Source organism: Moschus berezovskii, chromosome 1, assembly GCF_049115385.1.
Source record: "Moschus berezovskii isolate FMDL1 chromosome 1, NW_MosBer_1.0, whole genome shotgun sequence".
Classification (NCBI taxonomy): Eukaryota; Metazoa; Chordata; class Mammalia; order Artiodactyla; family Moschidae; genus Moschus; species Moschus berezovskii.
In genome coordinates this window covers 153,852,913-153,876,155 of record NC_142460.1, presented here as the reverse complement: position 1 = coordinate 153,876,155, position 23,243 = coordinate 153,852,913, and the positions used below count along the sequence as shown (strand labels likewise).

General features: G+C 38.5%; 1 protein-coding gene across 3 annotated transcripts in view; it reads right to left on the bottom strand.

Moving 5' to 3' along the window:
* The window catches only part of PIK3CB (phosphatidylinositol-4,5-bisphosphate 3-kinase catalytic subunit beta), a 173,926-nt gene that overhangs the window by 92,486 nt on the left and 58,197 nt on the right, over positions 1-23,243 (bottom strand). For 2 of the 3 annotated variants that reach the window (XM_055412884.2, XM_055412903.2), the window contains 2 exons: positions 6,692-6,878; positions 1,876-2,101 (listed from right to left, as the gene is read on the bottom strand). In XM_055412884.2, coding sequence (XP_055268859.1) covers positions 1,876-2,101; positions 6,692-6,862 — 397 coding nt within the window. In that variant the 5' untranslated portion in view covers positions 6,863-6,878. The remainder of the gene's footprint in view (positions 1-1,875; positions 2,102-6,691; positions 6,879-23,243) is intronic. The other variant, XM_055412913.2, reaches the window with a different exon arrangement.

Genomic DNA, 23,243 nt, shown 5'->3' with positions numbered 1-23,243 from the left:
TGTTATTCACAATTTTCCCTGGAATTAATATGCAAAAAATACAGACATATTTCTTGACTGGCTATAAAAGTAACTTCTACGTAAACAATAATTTTAATTATGAAGTCAAATTTATTGAAACTTATCAATCACCTTAAAGTCTCGATTACCACAGAGAGTTGTGTATAAATTATGTTCATACTTCAGGGGTAGTTCACAAGAAACTGAGGATGCATCTCTTAGAAAAGGGCTTTGCAAACTAACTGAGGCAAAAGAACAACTTTTTGATTTCCAATCTGACAAAAACCAACACTTTTATAAAATAAAAAGAAGTCAAAGACATGTAGATGGCCAACAGGCATATGAAAAAATGCTCAATATCTCTATTAGAGAAACACAAATGAAAAGTACAATGAGGTATCACCTCATATCAGTCAGAATGGCCTTCATTAAAAAATCTACAAATAATAAATGCCGAAGACACTGATGCTGGGAGGGAATGGGGGCAGGAGGAGAAGGGGATAACAGAGAATAAGATGGCTGGATCGTATCACCGACTCGATGGACATGAGTTTGAGTGAACTCCAGGAGTTGGTGATAGACACAGGGGCCTGGCGTGCTGTGATTCATGGGGTCGCAAAGAGTCAGACATGACTAAGTGACTGAACTGAACTGAAGAAGATGTGAAGAAAATGGACCCCTCCAACATTGTTGGTGGCAATGTAAATTGGTGTAGCCATCATGAATAAAACAGTATAGAGGTTCCTCAGAACAATAAAAACAGAGTTGCACATGATGAAGCAATCCCACACCTGGGCATGTATCCAGACAAAGCTGTAATTCAAAAATACAGATGGTTCCCTATGTATTCAGAAAAGCATTATTCACACAGGAACAGCCTAAATGCCCAGCAACAATAAATGGATAAAGAAAATGAGGTATATATACACAGTGGAACACTCAGCCATAAAAAATAATAATGCCATTTGCAACAACATGGATGGACCTAAAGGCTATCCTACTAAGTGAAGTAGAAAGAAAAAGACAAATACCATGTTATCATTTATATGTGGAATCTAAAATATGACACAAATAAACTTCTCTACAAAAAAGAAACAGATTCATAAAGAAGACACTTACGGTTGCCAAGGAGAATGGGGGTGGAAGACAGATGAACTGGAAGGTTGGGGTTGTGCTATGTGCTAAGTCACTTCAGTCGTGTCCGACTCTGTGTGACCCCATAGACGGAAGCCCACCAGGGTCCCCCATCCCTGGGATTCTCCAGGCAAGAACACTGGAGTTGGTTGCCATTTCCTTCTCCAATGTGTGAAAGTGAAAAGTGAAAGTGAAGTCGCCGACCCCTAGCGACCCCATGGACTGCAGCCTACCAGGCTCCTCCATCCATGGGATTTTCTAGGCAAGAGTACTGGAGTGGCTTGCCATAATGCAAACTACTATATATAGAATGGATACACAACAAACACTGTGCAGCATAGGGAACTATATAAAATATCCTATGATAAATCATAATGGAAAATAATATGCAAATGAATGTATGTATTATATATATGGGTATATAAAACTGAATCATTCTTTCTATAGCAGAAATTAATGCAACATTATAAATCAACTATACTTCAATAAAATAAATTAAAAAATAAGCCACTGGAAAAGAAATAGACAAAAAATTTATAAGCCTTGTTGTGGCAATATCACAATGTTAGAAAAGTTTCTAAAGATTTATTTTTTATTTCCGTTTCTAATTTATCTAAAATTGGTAACATAGAGACCTTAGACCACTCCTTGCAAAGCGATGTTATAGAGCATACTTACTACATGTTTATAGATATATATAGCAACAAATGTTAAATTCATACTAAGAATTGTTTAAATTACCTCTTCCTATAAGGACTCCAATTTTTGAGTCTAATTTTTCCCCTGGGTCACAACTTCTTGTCACTAATTTGAGAACTGGAAGAAAAGGTCTGACATCACAGAGTCTTCTTGTTTCATCTTCGAGCTCCTCATATACAGCAGTTTGATTCACACATGCAAACATATAGGAGTCGATTTCCATAAGGAGGTTAAACATTGGGTAATTGGTAACTTGTTTCCATAACATCTGTATAAAAAAAAAAAGACATTTTATGAAATGGAAATACTTGCTCAAATATACAAAGACATATCTACAACGATGCTCACTGTAGCACTTGTTGGAAAACTCAAAAACTGAGGACAAGCCAAATGTTTAGCAATATGGATTTGGTTAAATGAATTACAGGATATTACAGAACTATGAAAATAAGACAAACATGGTAATGCGGAAAGTATACAAGGTTTATCATGGTTGGTTTCTCTTAAAAGAGCAAATTGGAAGAGAATATGAATAGTATTAACCCCCTTTTGTAAAATAACATAATGGTATAATTTAGAAAATACATTTATAAAAACAAAAGTAATAAAAGTAACTATCTCTGAAGAGCAAGAATCAATGAAGACTTTCATATTTAGCATTCTTGTAAACATAAATAACTTTTAATAAAAAAAAGAACATTTAAAGTATGTATCAGCTATCACCTTCACACAAAATTTACATTATTTCTGTCCTGAATTCTTTTCTATTCACCAGAGTTATCTCCATTAACTAGGATAGACCTGACAGGACGAGCACAATCAATCTCTCATCGTCTTTCCTGAATTCAGCTAAATGAGATCGTATAAAAAAAAGGTCACTATACAAATACAAGGTGGATTACATATTTTAATTGCAACCAGGACAAAAGCCAACAGTTAAAAAATGAAAATCATGGCCAAACCTCAGATTCAGTTACATAAAACAGAAAAAAATCAATGCTAGGCAAAAAGAAAGAAAAAATAATAAATTGGATTTCATCAAAATTCAAAACTTTTCTGGATCAAAGGATACTATTTTGGAGTAAAAAGCAACCCACAGAATAGAAGAAAATATTTTCAAAATATATATTTCATGAGATTACCACTCAGAATACATAAAGAACTCTCATGACTCAAAAACAAAAAAACAACTGAATTTAAAAATGGGCATTGGTCTTGAACAAAAAATTCTAAAAACAGTCTACAAAAACATGAACAGAATGTAACATTATTAGCCATTCAGTTCAGTTCAGTCGCTCAGTCATGTACGACTCTTTGCGACCCCATGAATCACAGCACGCCAGGGGCCTCCCTGTCCATCACCAACTCCCAGACTTCCCTCAAACTCATGTCCATCGAGTCAGTGATGCCATCCAGCCATCTCATTCTCTGTCGTCCCCTTCTCCTCCCGCCCCCAATCCTTCCCAGCATCAGAGTTTTTTCCAGTGAGTCAACTCGTTGCATGAGGTGGCCAAAGTATTGCAGTTTCAGCTTTAGCATCAGTCCTTCCAATGAACACCCAGGACTAATCTCCTTTAGAATGGACTGGTTGGATCTCCTTGCAGTCCAAGGGACTCTCAAGAGTTTTCTCCAGCACCACAGTTCAAAAGTATCAATTCTTCGGCGATCGGCTTTCTTCACAGTCCAACTCTCACATCCATACATGACCACAGGAAAAACCATAGCCTTGACTAGACGGACCTTTGTTGACAAAGTAACGTCGCTGCTTTTTAATATGCTATCTAGGTTGGTCATAACTTTCCTTCCAAGGAGTAAGCGTCTTTTAATTTCATGGTTGCAATCAGCATCTGCAGTGATTTTGGAGCCCCAAAAAATAAAGTCTGACACGGTTTCCACTGTTTCCCTGTCTGTTTCCCATGAAGTGATGGGACCAGATGCCATGATCTTTGTTTTCTGAATGTTGAGCTTCAAGCCAACTTTTTCACTCTCCTCTTTCACTTTCATCAAGAGGCTTTTGAGTTCCTCTTCACTTTCTGCCACAAGGGTGGTGTCATCTGCATATCTGAGGTTATTGATATTTCTCCCGGCAATCTTGATTCCAGCTTGTGCTTCTTCCAGCCCAGCGTTCCTCATGATGTACTCTGCATATAAGTTAAATAAGCAGGGTGACAATATACAGCCTTGATGTACTCCTTTTCCTATTTGGAACAAGTCTGTTGTTACATGTACAGTTCTGACTGTTGCTTCCTGAACTGCATACAGGTTACTCAAAGAGGCATGTCAGGTGGTCTGGTATTCCCATCTATTTCAGGATTTTCCACAGTTTATTGTGATCCACACAGTCAAAGGCTTTAGCATAGTCAATGAAGCAGAAATAGATGCTCTTCTGGAACTCTCTTGCTTTCTCCATGATCCAGTGGATGTTGGCAATTTGATCTCTAGTGCCTCTGCCTTTTCTAAAACCTGCTTGAACATCTGGGAGTTCACGGTTCACATATTGCTGAAGCCTGGCTTGGAGAATTTTGAGCATGACTTTACCAGCATGTGAGATGAGTGCAGTTGTGCGGTAGTTTGAGCATTCTTTGGCATTGCCTTTCTTTGGGATTGGAATGAAGACTGACCTTTTCCAGTCCTGTGGCCACTGCTGAGTCTTCCAAATTTGCTGCCATATTGAGTACAGCACTTTCACAGCATCATCTTTCAAGATTTGAAATAGCTCAACTGGAATTCCATCACCACCACTAGCTTTGTTCGTAGTGATGCTATTATTATCCATTAGGGAAATGCAAATAAAAATTAAAATGAGGTACCACTTTACAACCAGAAGAATGGTTATTATTTTTTAAAAAGGAAAATACCAAGTTCCGGCCAGCATTTTGAGAAACCAAACCCTTGTGCATTGCTGATGGGAAATGTAAAATGGTACAGCCACTATAAAAAAAAAAAGTTTGGCAGTTTCTTAAAAAGTTAAAACAGAATTACCATATGATCTAACATATGGAGAACAAGGATTCATACTGCAACTTAAACATCAATGTTCAGAACAGCATTATTCTCAACAGCTAAAAGTTGATTATAATGAAAATGTCCAACAAAAGATGAATGAATAAACAAAATGTGGTATATCCATACAATATAATAATATTCAGTCTTAAAAAGGAAAGAAATATGAATACATATTACAACATAAATGAAACTAAAAATACTATGGCTAAATGAAAAAAGTGAGACACAAGGCTGTATACTGTGTGAATCCACATACATGAGGTAGCTAGAATAAATACTAGAATGGAGATTTCCAGGGGTTGGGGAATAGAAGTTTATTATTTAGTAAGTACACAGTCTATGTTTAGGATGATGAAAAGTGTTAGACATGGACAGTGGCAATGGATTGGACAACACTGTGAATATACTTAATACCAAGAAATTATGTGCCTAAAAATGACTCTGATGAATTTTAATTTTAATTTTATTTTATAACAATACATTTTTAAAATTTTTAAATGGGTTTCAATAGTTACTTAAGCTTCAGCTATAGCCACAGTCATCCATACCTGTCACTGGTGACTATAAAAATAAGTGTACTCTTTGGACCTGTAAGGTGCCTAGAACAATTTTTAATTTTTTTTTTCACTTCAGGAATCATGCAGTTCAAGAATTTTTATGGCTCCCCAGTGAAGAAGGGGCTGTTCCAACTCTAGTACTTTGTCATAAATATTTTTTTCTTAAACACATCACAATCCTATATTGGGCTTCCATACTGGGTTCAGCTATTTGAAAATCATTAAAAAGAAAGTTTAGAAAAATAATTTCACTTACAGGTCACAGTCTTCACAAATCAAAGAGCACTCATCAATTCACTTGAAAAAAATCATCCAACAAAACAGGCAAGCCTTGTTATATGAAAGAATTTGCTTTCAAGTGAGGACATACCATTCATTATGGGGGTGGGGAGGCAGAATCTAGCAAACAGCAGAAAACCTTTTCTTCCCCCAGAGTGACCATGAAAACTAGTGGGGATGGGGACAGAAGATGGGGAACAGAAAGGGAAGGAAAAGGAAAGAAGAAACAACAAACCAAAAGTGATATTCATTAAAAAAAAAACAAAAAACTGACAAATTCAAAGACAATAAATACAAAGACCTTACCTTAAAACTTTCTCTGATAATGTCAAATTCCTTTTGATAACCTGAACAATTCTTTCAAACTAGCTGACATAGGCTAGTGTGTCTTAATTCAGGTATCACACATGGATTTTTTTTTCATTAAAAGTGAGTAGGAATGAGAATGAATATGTTTATTTATATATATATATATATATACACACATACACATGGATACACACACACTCACACACATATATGAAACTGAAAGTGGTTCAGCCATGTCTGACTCTTTGCGACCCCATGGACTATGCAGTCCATGGAATTATCTAGGCCAGAATACTGGAGTGTGAAGCCTTTCCCTTCTCTAAGGGATCTTCCAAAGCCAGGGATCGAACCCTTCTGCATTGCAGGTGGATTCTTTACCCACTAAGCCACAAAGAAAGCCCAAGAATACTGGAGTAAGTAGCCTATCCCTTCTCAAGTGGATGTTCCCAACCCAGAACCAGGGTCTCCTACATTACATTCTTTATCAACTGAGCTATCAGGGAAGCTGTGTGTGTGTGTCTATACACATATAAACCAAAAAGAAGATCCAAGACAAAATATGGATTGAAATCTTTAAAATATAACAACTTATAATCTTCTTTTAAATTCGCCATATGATTTATACTAATAACATTCTAAAATGGAGGAATATATCCCCCAAGTGATAAAGTAAGCTAGGTTTATAGAAAGCTCACCTAGTAACATACCTGCTTAATACAGGAAATGGTAGCTTCACGAGGCACCTCCAACTGGATATAAATCCCAGTGGGCAAAAGAAAATCCACGGGTATGGAGCCATCAGACGCTATCTGTGAGTCCACTGCCCAGATGTCAAGGACGTCTGCCATAGCAGGAGGCATCATGAAGTAGAAGCACATTCATAACCAAGGGGCTCTAGAAATCAGTAGGTAAAACTCAGTGAATTAATAAGCCAGATTTTATACTAAAACGTGATAAAGCCCACCAATCCATAATCAGTCCTTGGATTTCAATACAGCCAACAATGTAACAGGAGGCCAATTATATTAAGCAAGGCTAAGTCACATTACTTAAAATACTTTTGGATATCACTATATGAATTATGTATATACACCATACTGACTCAAATTCAACATAACTATATGACATGTAAAAGGTGAAAGTTTTAAGAAGTACAGGGTCCTGAGAAATTCAGTTAATGACCACTCAACAGAGGATTCTCTCCAGAGAATCCTAGAGGATTGATATTGGATTCTTCAGCCAAGTTTTTCTTGGCAAACTCCAAACTCCAAACTCTCTTGCTTTTTCAATGCGCCAACGGATGTTGGCAATTTGATCTCTGGTTCCTTTGACTTTTCTAAATCCAGCTTGAACATCTGGACGTTCACAGTTCACATACTTTTGACGGCTGGCTTGGAGAACTTTGAGCATTACTTTCCTAGTGTGTGAGATGAGTGCAATTGTGCAGTGTTTAAGCATTCTTTAGCATTGCCTTTCTTTGGGACTGGAATGAAAACTGACCTTTCTCCAGTCCTGTGGCCACTGCTGAGTTTTCCAAATTTCCTGGCATATTGGTAGTGTTCATAGAAGCCTTATTTATGCTAACCAAAAGTTGGGGAAAATTCAAATATCCATCAACAATTAAATGAACATTTTAAGGAGTGGTATATTCATACAATGGAATATTACACAGTCAAAAAGCAAAAAACAAACAAAAATCTACCATGGACACATGCAACAATATGGATGAATCTCAACATAATTATGCAGAGTGAAAGAGCACATATGACTTCGTTTATATATTATATTGATATCTCTAATTTTCTTGAAGAGATCTCTTGTTTTTCCTATTCTGTTGTTTTCCTCTATTTCTTTGCATTGATCTCTGAGGAAGGCTTTCTTCTCTCTCCTTGCTATTCTTTGGAACTCTGCATTCAGATGCTTATATCTTTCCTTTTCTCCTTTGCCTTTCGCTTCTCTTCTTTTCACAGCTATTTGTAAGGCCTCCTCAGACAGCCATTTTGCTTTTTTGCATTTCTTTTCCATGGGGATTGTCTTGGTCCCTGTCTCCTGTACAATGTCACGAACCTCCGTCCAGAGTTCATCAGGCACTCTATCTATCAGATCTAGTCCCTTAAATCTATTCCTCACTTCCACTGTATAATCATAAGGGATTTGATTTAGGTCATATCTGAATGGTCTAGTGGTTTTCCCCACTTTCTTCAATTTCAGTCTGAATTTGGCAATAAGGAGTTCATGATCTGAGCCACAGTCAGCTCCTGGTCTTGTTTTTGCTAACTGTATACAGCTTTTCCATCTTTGGCTGCAAAGAATATAATCAATCTGATTTTGGTGTTGATCATCTGGTGATGTCCATGTGTAGAGTCTTCTCTTGTGTTGTTGGAAGAGGGTGTTTGCTATGACCTGTGCGTTCTCTTGACAAAACTCGATTAGCCTTTGCCCTGCTTCATTCCGTGCTCCAAGGCCAAATTTGCCTGTTACTCCAGGCGTTTCCGGACTTCCTACTTCTGCATTCCAATCCCCTATAATGAAAAGGACATCTTTTTTGGGTGTTAGTTCTAAAAGGTCTTGTAGGTCTTCATAGAACCGTTCAACTTTGGCTTCTTCAGCGTAACTGGTTGGGGCATAGGCCTGGATTACTGTAATATTGAATGGTTTGCCTTGGAAACGAACAGAAATCATTCTGTCGTTTTTAAGATTGCATCCAAGTACTGCATTTCGGACTCTTTTGTTGACCATGATGGCTACTCCATTTCTTCTAAGGGATTCCTGCCCATAGTAGTAGATATCATGGTCATCTAAGTTAAATTCACCCATTTCGGTCCATTTTAATTCACTGATTCCTAGAATGTCTATGTTCACTCTTGCCATCTCCTGTTTGACCACTTCCAATTTGCCTTGATTCATGGACCTAACATTCCAGGTTCCTATGCAATATTGCTCTGTACAGCACCGGACCTTGCTTCTATTATCAGTCACATCCACAACTGGGTATTGGTTTTGTTTTGGCTCCATCCCTTTATTCCTTCTAGAGTTACTTCTCCACTGATCTCCAGTAGCAAGGGTCAGGAGTTGTCAACAAAAATTGAGAGGACAAACTCAAGTTAGCATTTAAAATTGAGATGGGTTTATGAAACATCAGAATTATAATCAAGATCAACCTGTATACTCCCCTGGTTGCTTTAGCATAGATTTTTGGCAAGATTCTCACAGTTGAAACCAAATCACCTGATGAATATCAACAGTAATATAGGAGCTGCTGCTGCTGCTGCTGCTAAGTCACTTCAGTCGTGTCCGACTCTGTGTGACCCCATAAGTCCACCAGGCTCCCCCGTCCCTGGGATTCTCCCGGCAAGAACACTGGAGTGGGTTGCCATTTCCTTCTCCAATGTGTGAAAGTGAAAAGTGAAAGTGAAGTCGCTCAGTCGTGTCTGGCCCCTAGCGACCCCATGGACTGCAGCCCACCAGGCTCCTCCATCCATGGGATTTTCCAGGCAAGAGTACTGGAGTGGCTTGCCATTGCCTTCTCCGAATATAGGAGCACAAAACTATAAAAACAAAAACTCTGAAACCTCACCCTTACCAGCAACTAGAATTGAGGATTCCTGAGCCTCTGGAGCTTAGAGTAGCAACCTTTTCAAAGAAACTGCACCTCACTACCCAACAGCATCAACTCCCCAGATTCAAAAAACTAAACTTCTCAGGTATTAAAGGGAAAATCACCATGGTAGATTTAAGATTTTCTTGATGAAGTAGTCATATCTAAAATGAATTATAGGAACGAATTCATGGGTCCCTGCCTTCCCTTCTTTCTACATTTGTCATTCAACACTCCCACACGAACTATCCTTAATCCTGTGCAGAAGAACTGCTGACACTTATCACCATGTCTCATACTCTTTCCTGCCTTCTACCTTAAATCTATCATTCCTCTCCCTAGCATGCCATCCTGACCAACTCTCACACTTCTAGACTCTTGGAATCTGTCCCTAATACTTCTCTGTGCACCCAAGCACCAGGGAATGTCTGTGTCAATGAAGGAGTACACTATACTAAAATTCATTGCTATGGGATAGTTTCCCAGTCTCTTGCTATTTCCAGTTCAATAAACACTTACTTCTGGCTGAATGAATTAATGAATTCAAATTCTATGGAAATCACTAGTAGACCACTTATATTTGATCATTAAAAATGTGATTTTTTTTGGTTTTTCTTTGCCCCAAAGCACGGCATGCAAAAACTTAGTTCCCTGAGCAGGGACGGAAACTGCTCCCCCTGCAGTGGAAGCACTGAATCTTACTCAGAGAACTGCCAGGGAAGTTCCCATTAAAAATGTGATTTATATCATTCTTGACAGGAAAAAACTATGTGGCCATCAATGTGGTCTTTCAGTGCCTAGTATAATGAATACCATAAACAATTTCCAAATAGATATAACTATTTTCACAGGGCCGGGGCAGGGGGTGGGAGGGTGGCGCAGGTATTTGCTGGGTCTTTCATGCACTATATATGCTCTCTGTTGAGTCACACTGGCTTCTCCTGTTGTGGAGCACAGGCTCTAGTAACTTGTGACCTGTGGGCTTATTTGCTCTACCGCATGTGAGATCTTAGTTCCCCAACCAGGAATCAAACCTGGGTGCCCTGCATTACAAGGTAGATTCTCAACCACCAGACCACCTGGGAAGTCCCAACATACAGAATTCTGATTGCTTAATACCATCTTGTCTCCAATCCATAAATGCCTGTCATGTGAAGAGAAACATGAAATAGGTCTTACTAAGAACTGTGTTCCCTCTGTGCCACACTTTCAATAATGTTACAGCCATTACGAAAAATGATGTATTTTCAACTAATGTTTGAGTATGTTTATTCCATGAAATGGCATCTCCTATTAAATTTAGATTAGGGAACTCCCAATCTGGTGTCAACTGACAACCGCTATTTTTAATATAGAGGAAAAGAAAGTAGAATTTTACTTCCGAATATGCTATATTTAACAATAAGCCTTAAATATTTAAAAACTGGCAAAATATTATAAATTGCAATGATCAAATATATTTTCCTGCCATCCAAATGCATTAAAGTTTAATCCTTTAAATTTACAGTTAACCATGGTCTTTGCTTACTAAAGCAACATCACACCCGTCTCCAAAATCAATTCCTCTATCTTCAATTTCTTATTCTAAAAAAAATATATTTTATTGAAGTATAGTTGATTTATAGTGTTGTGCAAAATTCTACCATTCAACAAAGTGATTCAGTTATACATATACATTTATATATACACACACACTCTTTTACATACACTTTTCCTTTATGGTTTATCATACAATATTGAATATAGTATGAGGGCCTTGAACATTGGCAGATTTTGTGAGGCTCCTGGAATCAAACTTCTGCAGATACTGAAGGTGAACCGTAATGAAAAGTTACATCCAGGTATATAAATTTCTACCTTGATATTTTCATATTAATCATTTACTAATAACTGAGCTAGAATGGTTGTCACACTTTGTAAGTATTCCAGATAAACATACAGTATGTAATTATAGCCTAACACTGTACTTGTGTGTCACTTTAATAAAAGTACTTTTATTAGACCAGTTCTCAAGGTTTTCAAAGTACTTCAAGATAAATACTATCTAAGAGAATGATTTTCAGTCCTCATGTTCAGTACTTTTTAAGTAATTTACAAATACTTTAAAAACCTGAAATGAAATTATTAATTTACACACATATATACTTGATTTCAAAATAAACCCATATGATTTTCTAATTATAATACAAAGAGGAAATAAAACAAAATAAAAATGTATATTTTAGTATGTGAAAAATTGGATATAACCATTCTGTGCACAATAAATTAGTCAGAGGTTTGAATCTATACATACAATCACCATGGATGTGACAACTACAAATGCAAACTGATTAAATGCCACAGAAGCCACTGGTCCCATAGATTTTAAAAATCTCTATTTCCAAAATTAATGTACTAAAATCATGTTAAAATACTCTGTATTAAAAAAATAAATAAATAAATAAATAAAATACTCTGTATTATTTATGTAAATAAAGTTCAGAACTAGGATCAGATAATAATAAGACTTTTAACCATTACATAATAGTAGTACCTCCCCCAACCACTGTAACAACAAAACCACCGTCCACAAATTTCAGAAGTATCTTATAGGAGGCATTTCAAACTGTCCAGTTTGAGAATCACTGCTCTAGAATAATTCCTACTATTTCTCAAAGGATTAATGGGATCTCCACAATTAATCTAGACCTAGGCTGTATGGAGAAGGCAACGGCAAGCCACTCCAGTACTCTTGCCTGGAGAATCCCAGGGACGGGGGAGCCTGGTGGCCGTCTATGGGGTCGCACAGAGTCGGACACGACTGACACAACTTAGCAGCAGCAGCAGCAGGCTGTACAAAAGAACTGTACAAAAAGGATCTTCACGACCCAGACAATCGCGATGGTGTGATCACTCATGAGGAGCCAGACATCCTGGAATGTGAAGCCAGGTGGGCCTTAGAAAGCATCACTACAAACAAAGCTAGTGGAGGTGATGGAATCCCAGTTGAGCTATTTCCAATCGATGCTGTGAAAGTGCTGTACTCAATATGCCAGCAAATTTGCAAAACTCAGCAGTGGCCACAGGACTGGAAAAGGTCAGTTTTCATTCCAATCCCAAAGAAAGGCAATGCCAAAGAATGCTCACACTACCGCACAACTGCACTCATCTCACATGCTAGTAAAGTCATGCTCAAAATTCTCCAAGCCAGGCTTCAGCAATCCATGAACTGTGAACTTTCAGATGTTCAAGATGGTTTTACAAAAGGCAGAGGAACCGAGATCAAATTGCCAAAATCCACTGGAGCATCGAAAAAGCAAGAGAGTTCTAGAAAAACATCTGCTTTATTGACTATGCCAAAGCCTTTGACTGTGTGGATCACAATAAACTGTGGAACATTCTGAAAGAGATGGGAATACCAGACCACCTGACCTGTCTCTTGAGAAACCTATATGCAGGTTAGGAAGCAACAGTTAGAACTGGACATGGAACAACAGACTGGTTCCAAATAGGAAAAGGAGTACATCAAGGTTGTATACTGTCACCCAGCTTATTTAACTTACATGCAGAGTACATCATGAGGAACGCTGGGCTGGAAGTAGTACAAGCTGGAATTAAGATTGCTGGGAGAAATATCAATAACCTTAGATATGCAGATGACACCACCTTTATGGCAGAAACTGAAGAAGAACTAAAGAGCCTCTTGATGAAAGTGAAAGAGGAGAGTGAAACAGTTGGCTTAAAGCTCAACGTTCAGAAAACTAAGATCATGGCATCTGGTCCCATCACTTCACGGCAAATATATGGGGATACAGTGGAAACCGAGGCTGACTTTATGTTTTTGGGCTCCAAAATCACTGAAGATGGTGATTGCAGCAATGAAATTAAAAGACGCTTACTCCTTGGAAGGAAAGCTATGACCAACCTGCTGCTGCTGCTGCTAAGTCGCTTCAGTCGTGTCCGACTCTGCGACCCCATAGAGGGCAGCCCACCAGGCTCCCCCATCCCTGGACTGCAAGGAGATCCAACCAGTCCATCCTAAAGGAGATCAGTCCTGGGTGTTCACTGGAAGGACTGATGTTGAAGGTGAAACTCCAATACTTTGGCCACCTGATGCGAAGAGCTGACTCATTTGAAAAGACCCTGATGCTGGGAAAGATTGAGGGCTAGAGGAGAAAGGGACAACAGAGGATGAGATGGTTGGATGACATCACTGACTCAATGGACATGAGTTTGGGTAAACTCCAGGAGTTGGTGAAGGATAGGGAGGCCTGGTGTGCTGCGGTCCATGGGGTCACAAAGAGTGAGGCACAACTGAGCGACTGTACTGAACTGAACTGAATGAACAGTAATAAACAAATGTCTCATACATTTCTACTTGTCAATCAATAGTGTTTCTTATACTTGGCTATTTTGTTTTCAGCTAATTCTTGAAGGGCAAAAGAAGCTCTTAAGTCAAGAAGACTTTAGCCCCTTATCTGATAAGCGGAATGTAAGGAGTATAAGTGGCTCTTAGTTTTCAAGACCCTTAGTAAACATACTGATGGGGTAGTCTACCTGAAATCACAGGGTAACTTGCAGCACTTAGGAGCTTCTTTAACAACACGTTTAAGCTAAGTACTGAGAGAGGGGGTATACTCACAAAATGTGCTGTGCTAAAATTAAAAATAGTATGTCCTTTAGTTTAGTTCAGTCTCTCAGTCATGTCCGACTCTCCGCGACCCCATGAATCACAGCATGCCAGGCCTCCCTGTCCATCACCAACTCCCGGAGTTCACTCAAACTCATGTCCACAGAGTCGGTGATGCCATCCAGCCATCTCATTCTCTGTCGTCCCCTTCTCCTCCCGCCCGCAACCTTTCCCAGCATCAGAGTCTTTTCCAGTGAGTCGACTCGTCGATGAGGTCGCCAAAGTATTGGAGTTTCAGCTTTAGCATCAGTCCCTCCAATGAACACCCAGGATTGATCTCCTTTAGAATGGACTGGTTGGATCTCCTTGCAGTCCAAGGGACTCTCAAGAGTCTTCTCCAACACCACAGTTCAAAAGCATCAATTCTTCGGCGATCAGCTTTCTTCACAGTCCAACTCTCACATCCATACATGACCACGGGAAAAACCATAGCCTTGACTAGACGGACCTTGGTTGGCAAAGTAATGTCTCTGCTTTTTAATATACTATCAAAGTTGGTTCCTTCCAAGGAGTAAGCGTCTTTTAATTTCATGGCTGCAATCAGCATCTGCAGTGATTTTGGAGCCCAGAATATAAACTCTGACACTGTTCCCACTGTTTTTCCATCTATTTCCCATGAAGTGATGGGACCAGATGCCATGATCTTTCTTTTCTGAATGTTGAGCTTCAAGCCAACCTTTCCACTCTCCTCTTTGACTTTCATCAAGAGGCTTTTGAGTTCCTCTTCACTTTCTGCCATAAGGGTAGTGTTATCTGCATATCTGAGGTTACTGATATTTCTCCCAGCAATCTTGATTCCAGCTTGTGCTTCTTCCAGCCCAGCGTTCCTCATGATGTACTCTGCATATATGTTAAATAAGCAAGGTGACAATATACAGCCTTGATGTACTCCTGACCTAAAACAAATAAGGTAACACACCAACTGGTATCAGATAAATTGTTTATAAAGATATTCTGAAGAAAATTAAATTACTGCTACATAATTGCAATGTATAAAAATAAATGTGTTCTGGTTCCTATTCCCCTAAGGCACCGTTATCTTATACGGAGCATCACACCCAAGAGTCCAACCTGTTACTCATGGTTTCAGGTTGGGCAGTACCTTAGGAGCGGCAGGCCCTTCCTATTTTAAACATTAGGAAGCTAAGGCCCAGAGAAATTATGTAAATTACCTAGGCAACACAGAGACACAGCCAAGACCAAAGTCAGATTTTTTTTTCCAAGCAATTAACATACTTTGTTTTTTCTTTACCTTTACCCTTTTTCCCTCCCCTTCCTTCAAGGAAATGTTTTTCACAGGGTTGCCCTAGCACAACAACCCTTCAGAGGGTTACTCTAGCACAGGCTTATTACCCTGGCACAGCAAGCACAAGATTCTACCTCAGTCAGGTACAGCTCTTCAGTTTGAGCATTAAGCAAATGATCAAAGGCTGAGGACAAGCATGAAACCACTTATGAAAACAACTTTTCAAGGAAGCTATCAGAGGTCAAAGGAACTTCAGCAGTGACAATTAGCTCAACTAAGCCCTTAGACTATAATTACAAACCCATATCCTGTCAATTGTTCACTGGCAGAAAGAGAGGAAGGGGTTTAAACATTCTCAGTTTCCCTAGCAATGTGCCAGCAAAACTACTGGATTTTACTTCTTTCAATAAAGTGATAAGCAGATACCAACATCGACCTCATACAGATGACTAAGAAGTTCAGACAAAAACTTCTTAGAAAATCATGGGGAAAAAATTTGGTAGACTGAAAGGGAATTTTAAAAAATATTAAATGGAATAGTATTTACTCAGTATTTATTTCTTTACTATTATAGGATATAGCCAGAAGACAAGTTAATGATTATTTAAAAAAAACTGGAAGGGGCAGCGCACTTATCATGAACACCACGTTTACTATCTAATCCTACAGATTCTAATCACAGACAAGTGACAGGATTTTGATTTATCTGGGTTTCTGTCCCCCCATGTCTATCAGCCTTATTGACTGATTGATTTACAATAAAGTATCCATTACACTGAACACTGAAAAGCGGAACAGTATAGAACTCCATTTGTTAAAGATGGTTATTTTATCTGAATCATTATCATTTCATGTAAAAGATCTCTAAAGTAATACTAAAAATTACTAAAGAATAATTGCTAAATCATTGAGCAGTTATTTCAATATAATCCTATCATTTGTATTGAAATTTATCATCTACAAACAGAAGCTGGGGGGCTTCCCTGGTGGTCCAGCAGCTAAGAATCTGAGCTTCCACTGCAGAGGACACAGGTTCCACCTTGGTTGGGAACCAAGCTCCTGAATTCCATTTGGTTGGGGGAAAAAAAAGATGGCACTCTAAAGAGCTTTTAGAAAATATCTGCAAATATGCATTGAGTCTTGAAAATTTTTTAAACCTACTAACTCATTAATTACCTGTTTAAAAACCTGAATTCAGAAAAATTTCCATACACAAAATACACAAATGACAAACTTGCAAATAAACCAATGGTCCACTCATGAAGAAATAGAAAAACAATGATATACCCCCATCTGATGGCATATTAAGCAGTTATTTACACCGGCTTGTCAAATGTGTTTAATAGAAATGTTTATGGATGATATATAGAGTAAAATATAAAGCAGTACAGTAAGTACAATTAGAATTCTGTTAACTACAAAAAGGAAAAAATCATGAGTACAACCTAATGCATGGAAATTTAGGCTGGAAAACCAGAGTCTGGGGGGAGGTAGAGAGAGGAAGGGGGTAGAACATGATGGTCGTAAAATGATACCAAAATCCCAGTTACAAGTACTAGAGATGTAATGTATAACATGATACAAACAACTAACACTACTGTTCTCATCATAAGGAAAAAATACATTTTTTTCTGTTTCTTTAAGGTTGCATCAATATGAGATAACAGATATTCCTTAACCCTACTGTGATTAATCATTCCATGATGTATGTAACTCAAATCATTATGTTGTACACCTTAAATTTATACAGTGCTGTATGTCAATTATATCTCAACAAAACTAGAAGAAAAAAATGAAAGAAATTAAGGCTGGAAGGAAATACATTAATAAGGTTCAAAAGTAACTATAAGTGAATATTTGCTTTTTTCAATATTTTATCAGTGAGGGCATACAGATTATATACTTTTTTAAAAAAGTTTTACTATTCAGGACACTTAGAATAGTCCAAAAGAAGAATTCAGGTCAGAGCTAGGCTATCTATTCTTAATGTCTGTGTTCATCAGTATCTCTAAACTGCAGATTTTCATAATATCAGTGGCATACAACATGACAGAGTAATTCCGGCCTTGTGCGTACATTAGTGGAAATTTTGCTTTATGAAGCCCCAAACCCCTGAAGTGTCTTACAGATCCTGAGGGAGAAGAGCTCAGTGACATTTGGCTCTGTTTACAAATGAAAAGACATGCAACCAGAGTAAGGGTTTTTCCTTTTGGTTTGTTATTTTGTGATCCATGATACAGATTCAAAAGTAGCAGCTACATGTACTATTCATGGAATTTAAGTTACCAACACAATATCTCAGTGTCAGTCTTTACTTGTCAATTTATTCACAACTGATCGAACTACCCATATAAGCATCTGACTATCAGGCTACAGCCCATAGGGTCGCAAAGGGTTGGACACAACTGAAGCGATAATAGCACTCGTGTGTGGTCTACTACTGGAGAAGGAAATGGCAACCCACTCCAGTATTCTTGCCTGGAGAATCCCAGGGACGGAGGAGCCTGGTGGGCTGCACTCTATGGGGTCGCACAGAGTCGGACACACTGAAGCGACTTAGCAGCAGCAGCAGCATGGTCTACTACATGGGCTTCACTAGTGGCTCAGACAGTAAAGAGTCTGTCTGCAACGCAGGAGACCAGGGTTCAATCCTTGGTTCGGGAAGATCCCTGGAGAAGGGAATCGCTACCCACTCCAGTACTCTTGCTGGGAAATCCCATGGACAGAGGAGCCTGGTAGGCTATAGCTCGCTAGGTTGCACAGAGCTGTTAGTGGCTCACGACTGAGCAACTAACACTGTGGTCTACTACAATTGTACCTGAGTGTTTTTAGCATGTAAATAGCACACTATTTTTTAGCACATAAATAGCACAATATTTTTTTTATCACAAATGACCCTTCTTTTAGTTAAATCACATTTTTCTTAATGTATGTAAGTATATATTACCTATAAATTTCTTTTTTAATATAGCAAAATAAGTATTATGAAACATACCACAGTGACTTCCCTGATGGTCAAATGGTTAAGAATTCATCTTGCAACGCAGGGGACACGGGTTTGATCCCTTGTTGAGGAACTAAGATCCCACATGCCGCAGAGCAACTAAGCCCACGTGCCATGACTAGAAGGCCCGAGTGCCACAACTACTAAGCCTATGCACTTCAATGAAAGATCTCGCATGATGCAATCAAGACCTGATGCAGCCAAATACATTTTTTTAAATAAATAAAACATGCTACCAAAAGGGGGGTTGGATCTGACAAGGTTTAGAATTCTTTAAGATTCTTTATGTATATTGCAAAACAAACTAGAAAGGTACTTTCACGAAAGGATTTGGGACATCCATGGTAGTCCAGAGGTGAAGACTTCTCACTGCCAATACAATGGACCAGGATTTGATCCCTTGTCCTAGAATTAGATGCCACATGTGACGATGAAGATCAAAGATCTTGTGTGCCACAACTAAGACCCAGAGGATGAAATGGTGGGATGGCATCACCAACTCAGTGAACATGAGGTTGAGCAAACTCCAGGAGATGGTGGTGCACAGGGAAATCTGGCATGCTGCAGTCTATGGGGTCGCAAAGAACAACAACGGTTTATCAGATAATGCAACGCCCTAAGTGAACTTCACAAAATACTGACATATCTGCTTATCATTCATGTTATATTAAAAATTATTAGGAATTATATGTGTCTATTTTAATTGAATGGCTGAAGTTAATTTTTCTTTAAAAAATTCCATTCTTGGGACTTCCTTGGTGGTCCAGTAATTAAGAATCTGTCTTACAGAGGAGATATGGGTTCAATCCCTGGTCTGAGAACTAAGATCCCACATGGTGCAGAGCTACTGAGTTTGTGAGCCTCAATTAGAGATAAGCCTGTGCGATGCAACTATTGAGTTGAGCCTATGTGCCGCAACTAAGACCCAACACAGCCAAAAATAAATAATTTTTTAAAAATTCTATTCTTAGCATACTCTGTGTACTAACATAATGTATTCAGCATTCAAATAAAAGATATTCTGTTAAAATAAATTAAATTAAACCAACTGTTGTCATCTACTGCCCATTTTGGAGTGTCAATGTTCTCCATTTCTAACTGGTATAGTATTTTTCTCTATTGAGGATTTTTATGTGGTAAGAATTTGGGCCTCTCCAAAATCAGAAATAGTCAAAGCTAATCCCAGAGGCCTAAGGTCTGAGAAGTACAATCTTGAAGATCACACAGAGCAGCAGAATCTCAGCAGTATTCTATGCTTTAGGACACAGGGTACAGTATATAGAATTCACTTGCCAGTGTAGGAGATGCAAGAGACACAGGTTAGATCCCTAGGTCGGGAAGATTCCCCTGGAGAAGGAAATGGCAACCTACTCCAGTATTCTTGCCTGGAAAACTCCATGGACAGAGGAGGCTGGCAGGCTATAGTCCATGGGTTGCAAAGAACAAGCACACACATACAGAAATGCAAAGAATCTCAAATTGCCTGGGGATCATCAAACCACAGGTAGCTCCACAACTCATACTTTCACCTTAACTTTTTCTTGCTCCTTCCACTGATAATCTCTGAACGATTGAATAAGGTTTGAAACAAGCCATATAAATTAGCACTGTTTATTTAAAAAGCAGTAGAAAATTTTAAATAACTCCCACATTCCCAACACCTTTTTAAAAGTCATTACTGTAAGATAAAGGTATCAACAGAAATTTAGATACCTAATCCATAACAATGGTATACCATGGGGAGTAGGGCCAGTACATTATTGGTATTATTTCTTCACATTCAATGGGCTAATGAAAAATTTAGTTCAGCACATTACCAAGTCTAAAGAATGCTAACCTTCTTACAAAAATTAAAAAAAAATAAACACATCATTCCATTCTTCCAAAATATTGCAAACTGTTAGCTTCTTAAGATACTCAATTTAAAATTATTTAGATATTTTTCATTCAAATATTTAATTTTTTGTTTTAAATACTTTTTATTTTGGCTGTGTTGGGTCTTAGTCACAGCAATGGGGATCTTTACTGGTGGTGCACAGATTCTTCAGCTGTGGAGAGCTCGAGGGCTCACGCAAGATCCCAATTCCTGGAACAAGGATTGAACCTACATGCCCCCAAATTGCCAGGCAGGGGAAGTCCTGAAATATTTCCATTTTTTATTAAATAATGCTATCTATTTTTTCCAGTGTTCCTAATTTTCAGTCTGCTCTCCTGGCTTTTAATCTAAATGTTCAATCATACTCACCAATAAGAAAAAAATAATAAATTATTTTAATTGGATATTTATTACCACGAAGATGTATTTCATCCCCACAGTGTTCTCCCTTCACCCTGTCCCTTCTCTTCTACTTCCAATGAATAGTATTAGGGGCATAAGAACTAACTATTAAACTTGCTTCAGTCACTGGCGGACCATTACAATGATTTAGAGTATATGTGATTATTTTTCTAAATATATCAAATTAATCAGACAAAGACTCACTACCAATTCCTACCATATGGGGATCTTCTCCAACCATTAAAGATACAGCTGATGGAATTCTCCAATATGATGTACTCCAACAAGATGAACGAGTACCTTCTATTTCAAAATATTTTTTTTTTGCTTAATACATAAACAGAAAAGTACTTTACAAATTACTATTAAAAAACATACCATCTCTATCAAGAATTAGAACACCCCCAGCATCCCAGAGACTCCTTAGATATTCCATTCAAATAGCAACCGCCTCCCACATCTCTCAGCACAACTCTGTGGTAAGCCTTTCTTTGCATTTTAATCATTTTAGATAATAGTATAAACTGCAAAGTGAGGCAAATATAATCCTGGCTTAGTGGATACACTTTGTACCTATTATGGGATACAAACTTTAGAGAAAAGTTTCATAGTCTAGACAACTACTGCTTCTGTTTTTCAATCTAGTAGCAATGGAACCAACAGATTAACTAGGGTGGGTTTTCTTTTTACCTAACAACAAATCTTGATTTGAGAAATCATAATCAATTACGGTACTTGTTTATAACAAGTGACATCAAACAATCAAAAAGTACTGTATAGCAAAGGGTACCCACATATAAGTGCTGTGGGGGTGAGTCATGAACCAGATTGTACAAGTGTGTAGGGAGGCTGGTGAGTAACTATCCAACAGCCCTCACATCTAGGAACTGATTCAGTGCCAGAAAGCCATCTGAATGGCAAACACTAACATGAGAAGAATTTTAAATAGCTTACAGCTGTAGCGAAAGCACTATTACAGGCTCTGAACCTTTTAGTTATTTCCGTCTGCTGTCATTTTGAACGTTAAGTTGTAGGATGTAAAAATTAAAAGAGAATCCTAAAAAGCTAGCATTTCTCCCAAACCATTTCAGGACTGCCCTTCTGCACACTGGTCTAAGTTTGGTCTATGCCAGAATTTGTCTGTTTTAAAACTTTTCCTTGGGCTTCCTGGTGGCTCAGTGGTAAAGAACCCACCTGGCAGTTCAAGAGATATGGGTTTGATCCTTGGTCCGGGAAGATGCCACATGCCACAGAGCAACTAAGCCTGTGCACTACAACTATTGAGCCTGTGCCCTAAAGCCTGTGCTCTAGAGCCCAGGAGCCCCAGCTACTGAAGCCCATGCACCCCGGAGCCTGTGCTCTCCAACAAGGGAAGCCACCAAATTAAGAAGCCCACCAACTGCAACTAGAGATGCCCCTGCTCATCACAACTAGAGAAAAGCCCACACAGCAACAAAGAGCCAGCTAAGCCAAAAACAAATAAATAAAATTACCAAAAGAAGTCCTTAATTAAACAAAAATAAAACTTCCCTGTCGACCAATTTTCATCATAAACTGTCTAACAATGAATGACAAAATGCTTCTGTGTAGAGTTTTCATAGCCCCTTCACTACAGACACTAAACAGGGAATACAAAACAACAACAACAAAAGAAAAACAAGAGATATCTGTCCCTGGTGCCAACTTTTCTTTCACTGCCTATCCTCTACTAAGAATACATCAGGAGAGGCAGGCAGATCTGTCATCTCAGTGCTTAGCCTTGATCAAGACAGAAGAGAGCAAAAATGACTGGAATTTAAGGTAATAAATATTTACTACGTACTCATCCTGTTTAAGATGCCTTATCATACACCTGACTGGGAAAGGAGAGGATCACAAAAAATAAAACTGAGCAGTCTGCAACCCAGTCTGTACAGAGCACTGAGGTCAGCTGAGAAAGACAAGTGGAGAGAGGTGGAGGTATGCGTTTCATTCAGACGGTGCTCCTTCTTAGACTGCTGGGGAATTAGAAAAAGACAGATAGTGAAGGCTTATATGACTGCTTGCAGTGTTTTCCACCAACCCACACAGAACTTCAACCACAAGGGATGAGGATGGAATACTGAAAGGGGAAATTTGGAGTACCTGCAATAAACTTCACAGTGTGGTACAGAAAGTAGTAGTAACTGGGGATTAAGAGACCTCACCTAAAATGCTGAGGAAGCACCAGTAACACCCTTATTGCCTCACTACCCCAACCTACAACCTGTGTAAAATAGAGTAAGTACTGGGAGTTTCACAGCCTGGAGGATAATAATTCATCACAGGTCACTATTTCTATATTCCAAAGAAATCTGAAATCTTCATCTATTCATGCTTCAAAATCAGATTTTGGATACTCGCCTGTATTTGCGCTTCCCTGATAACTCACTTAGTAAAGAATTGGCCTGCAATACAGGAGACCTGGATTTGATTCCTGGGACGG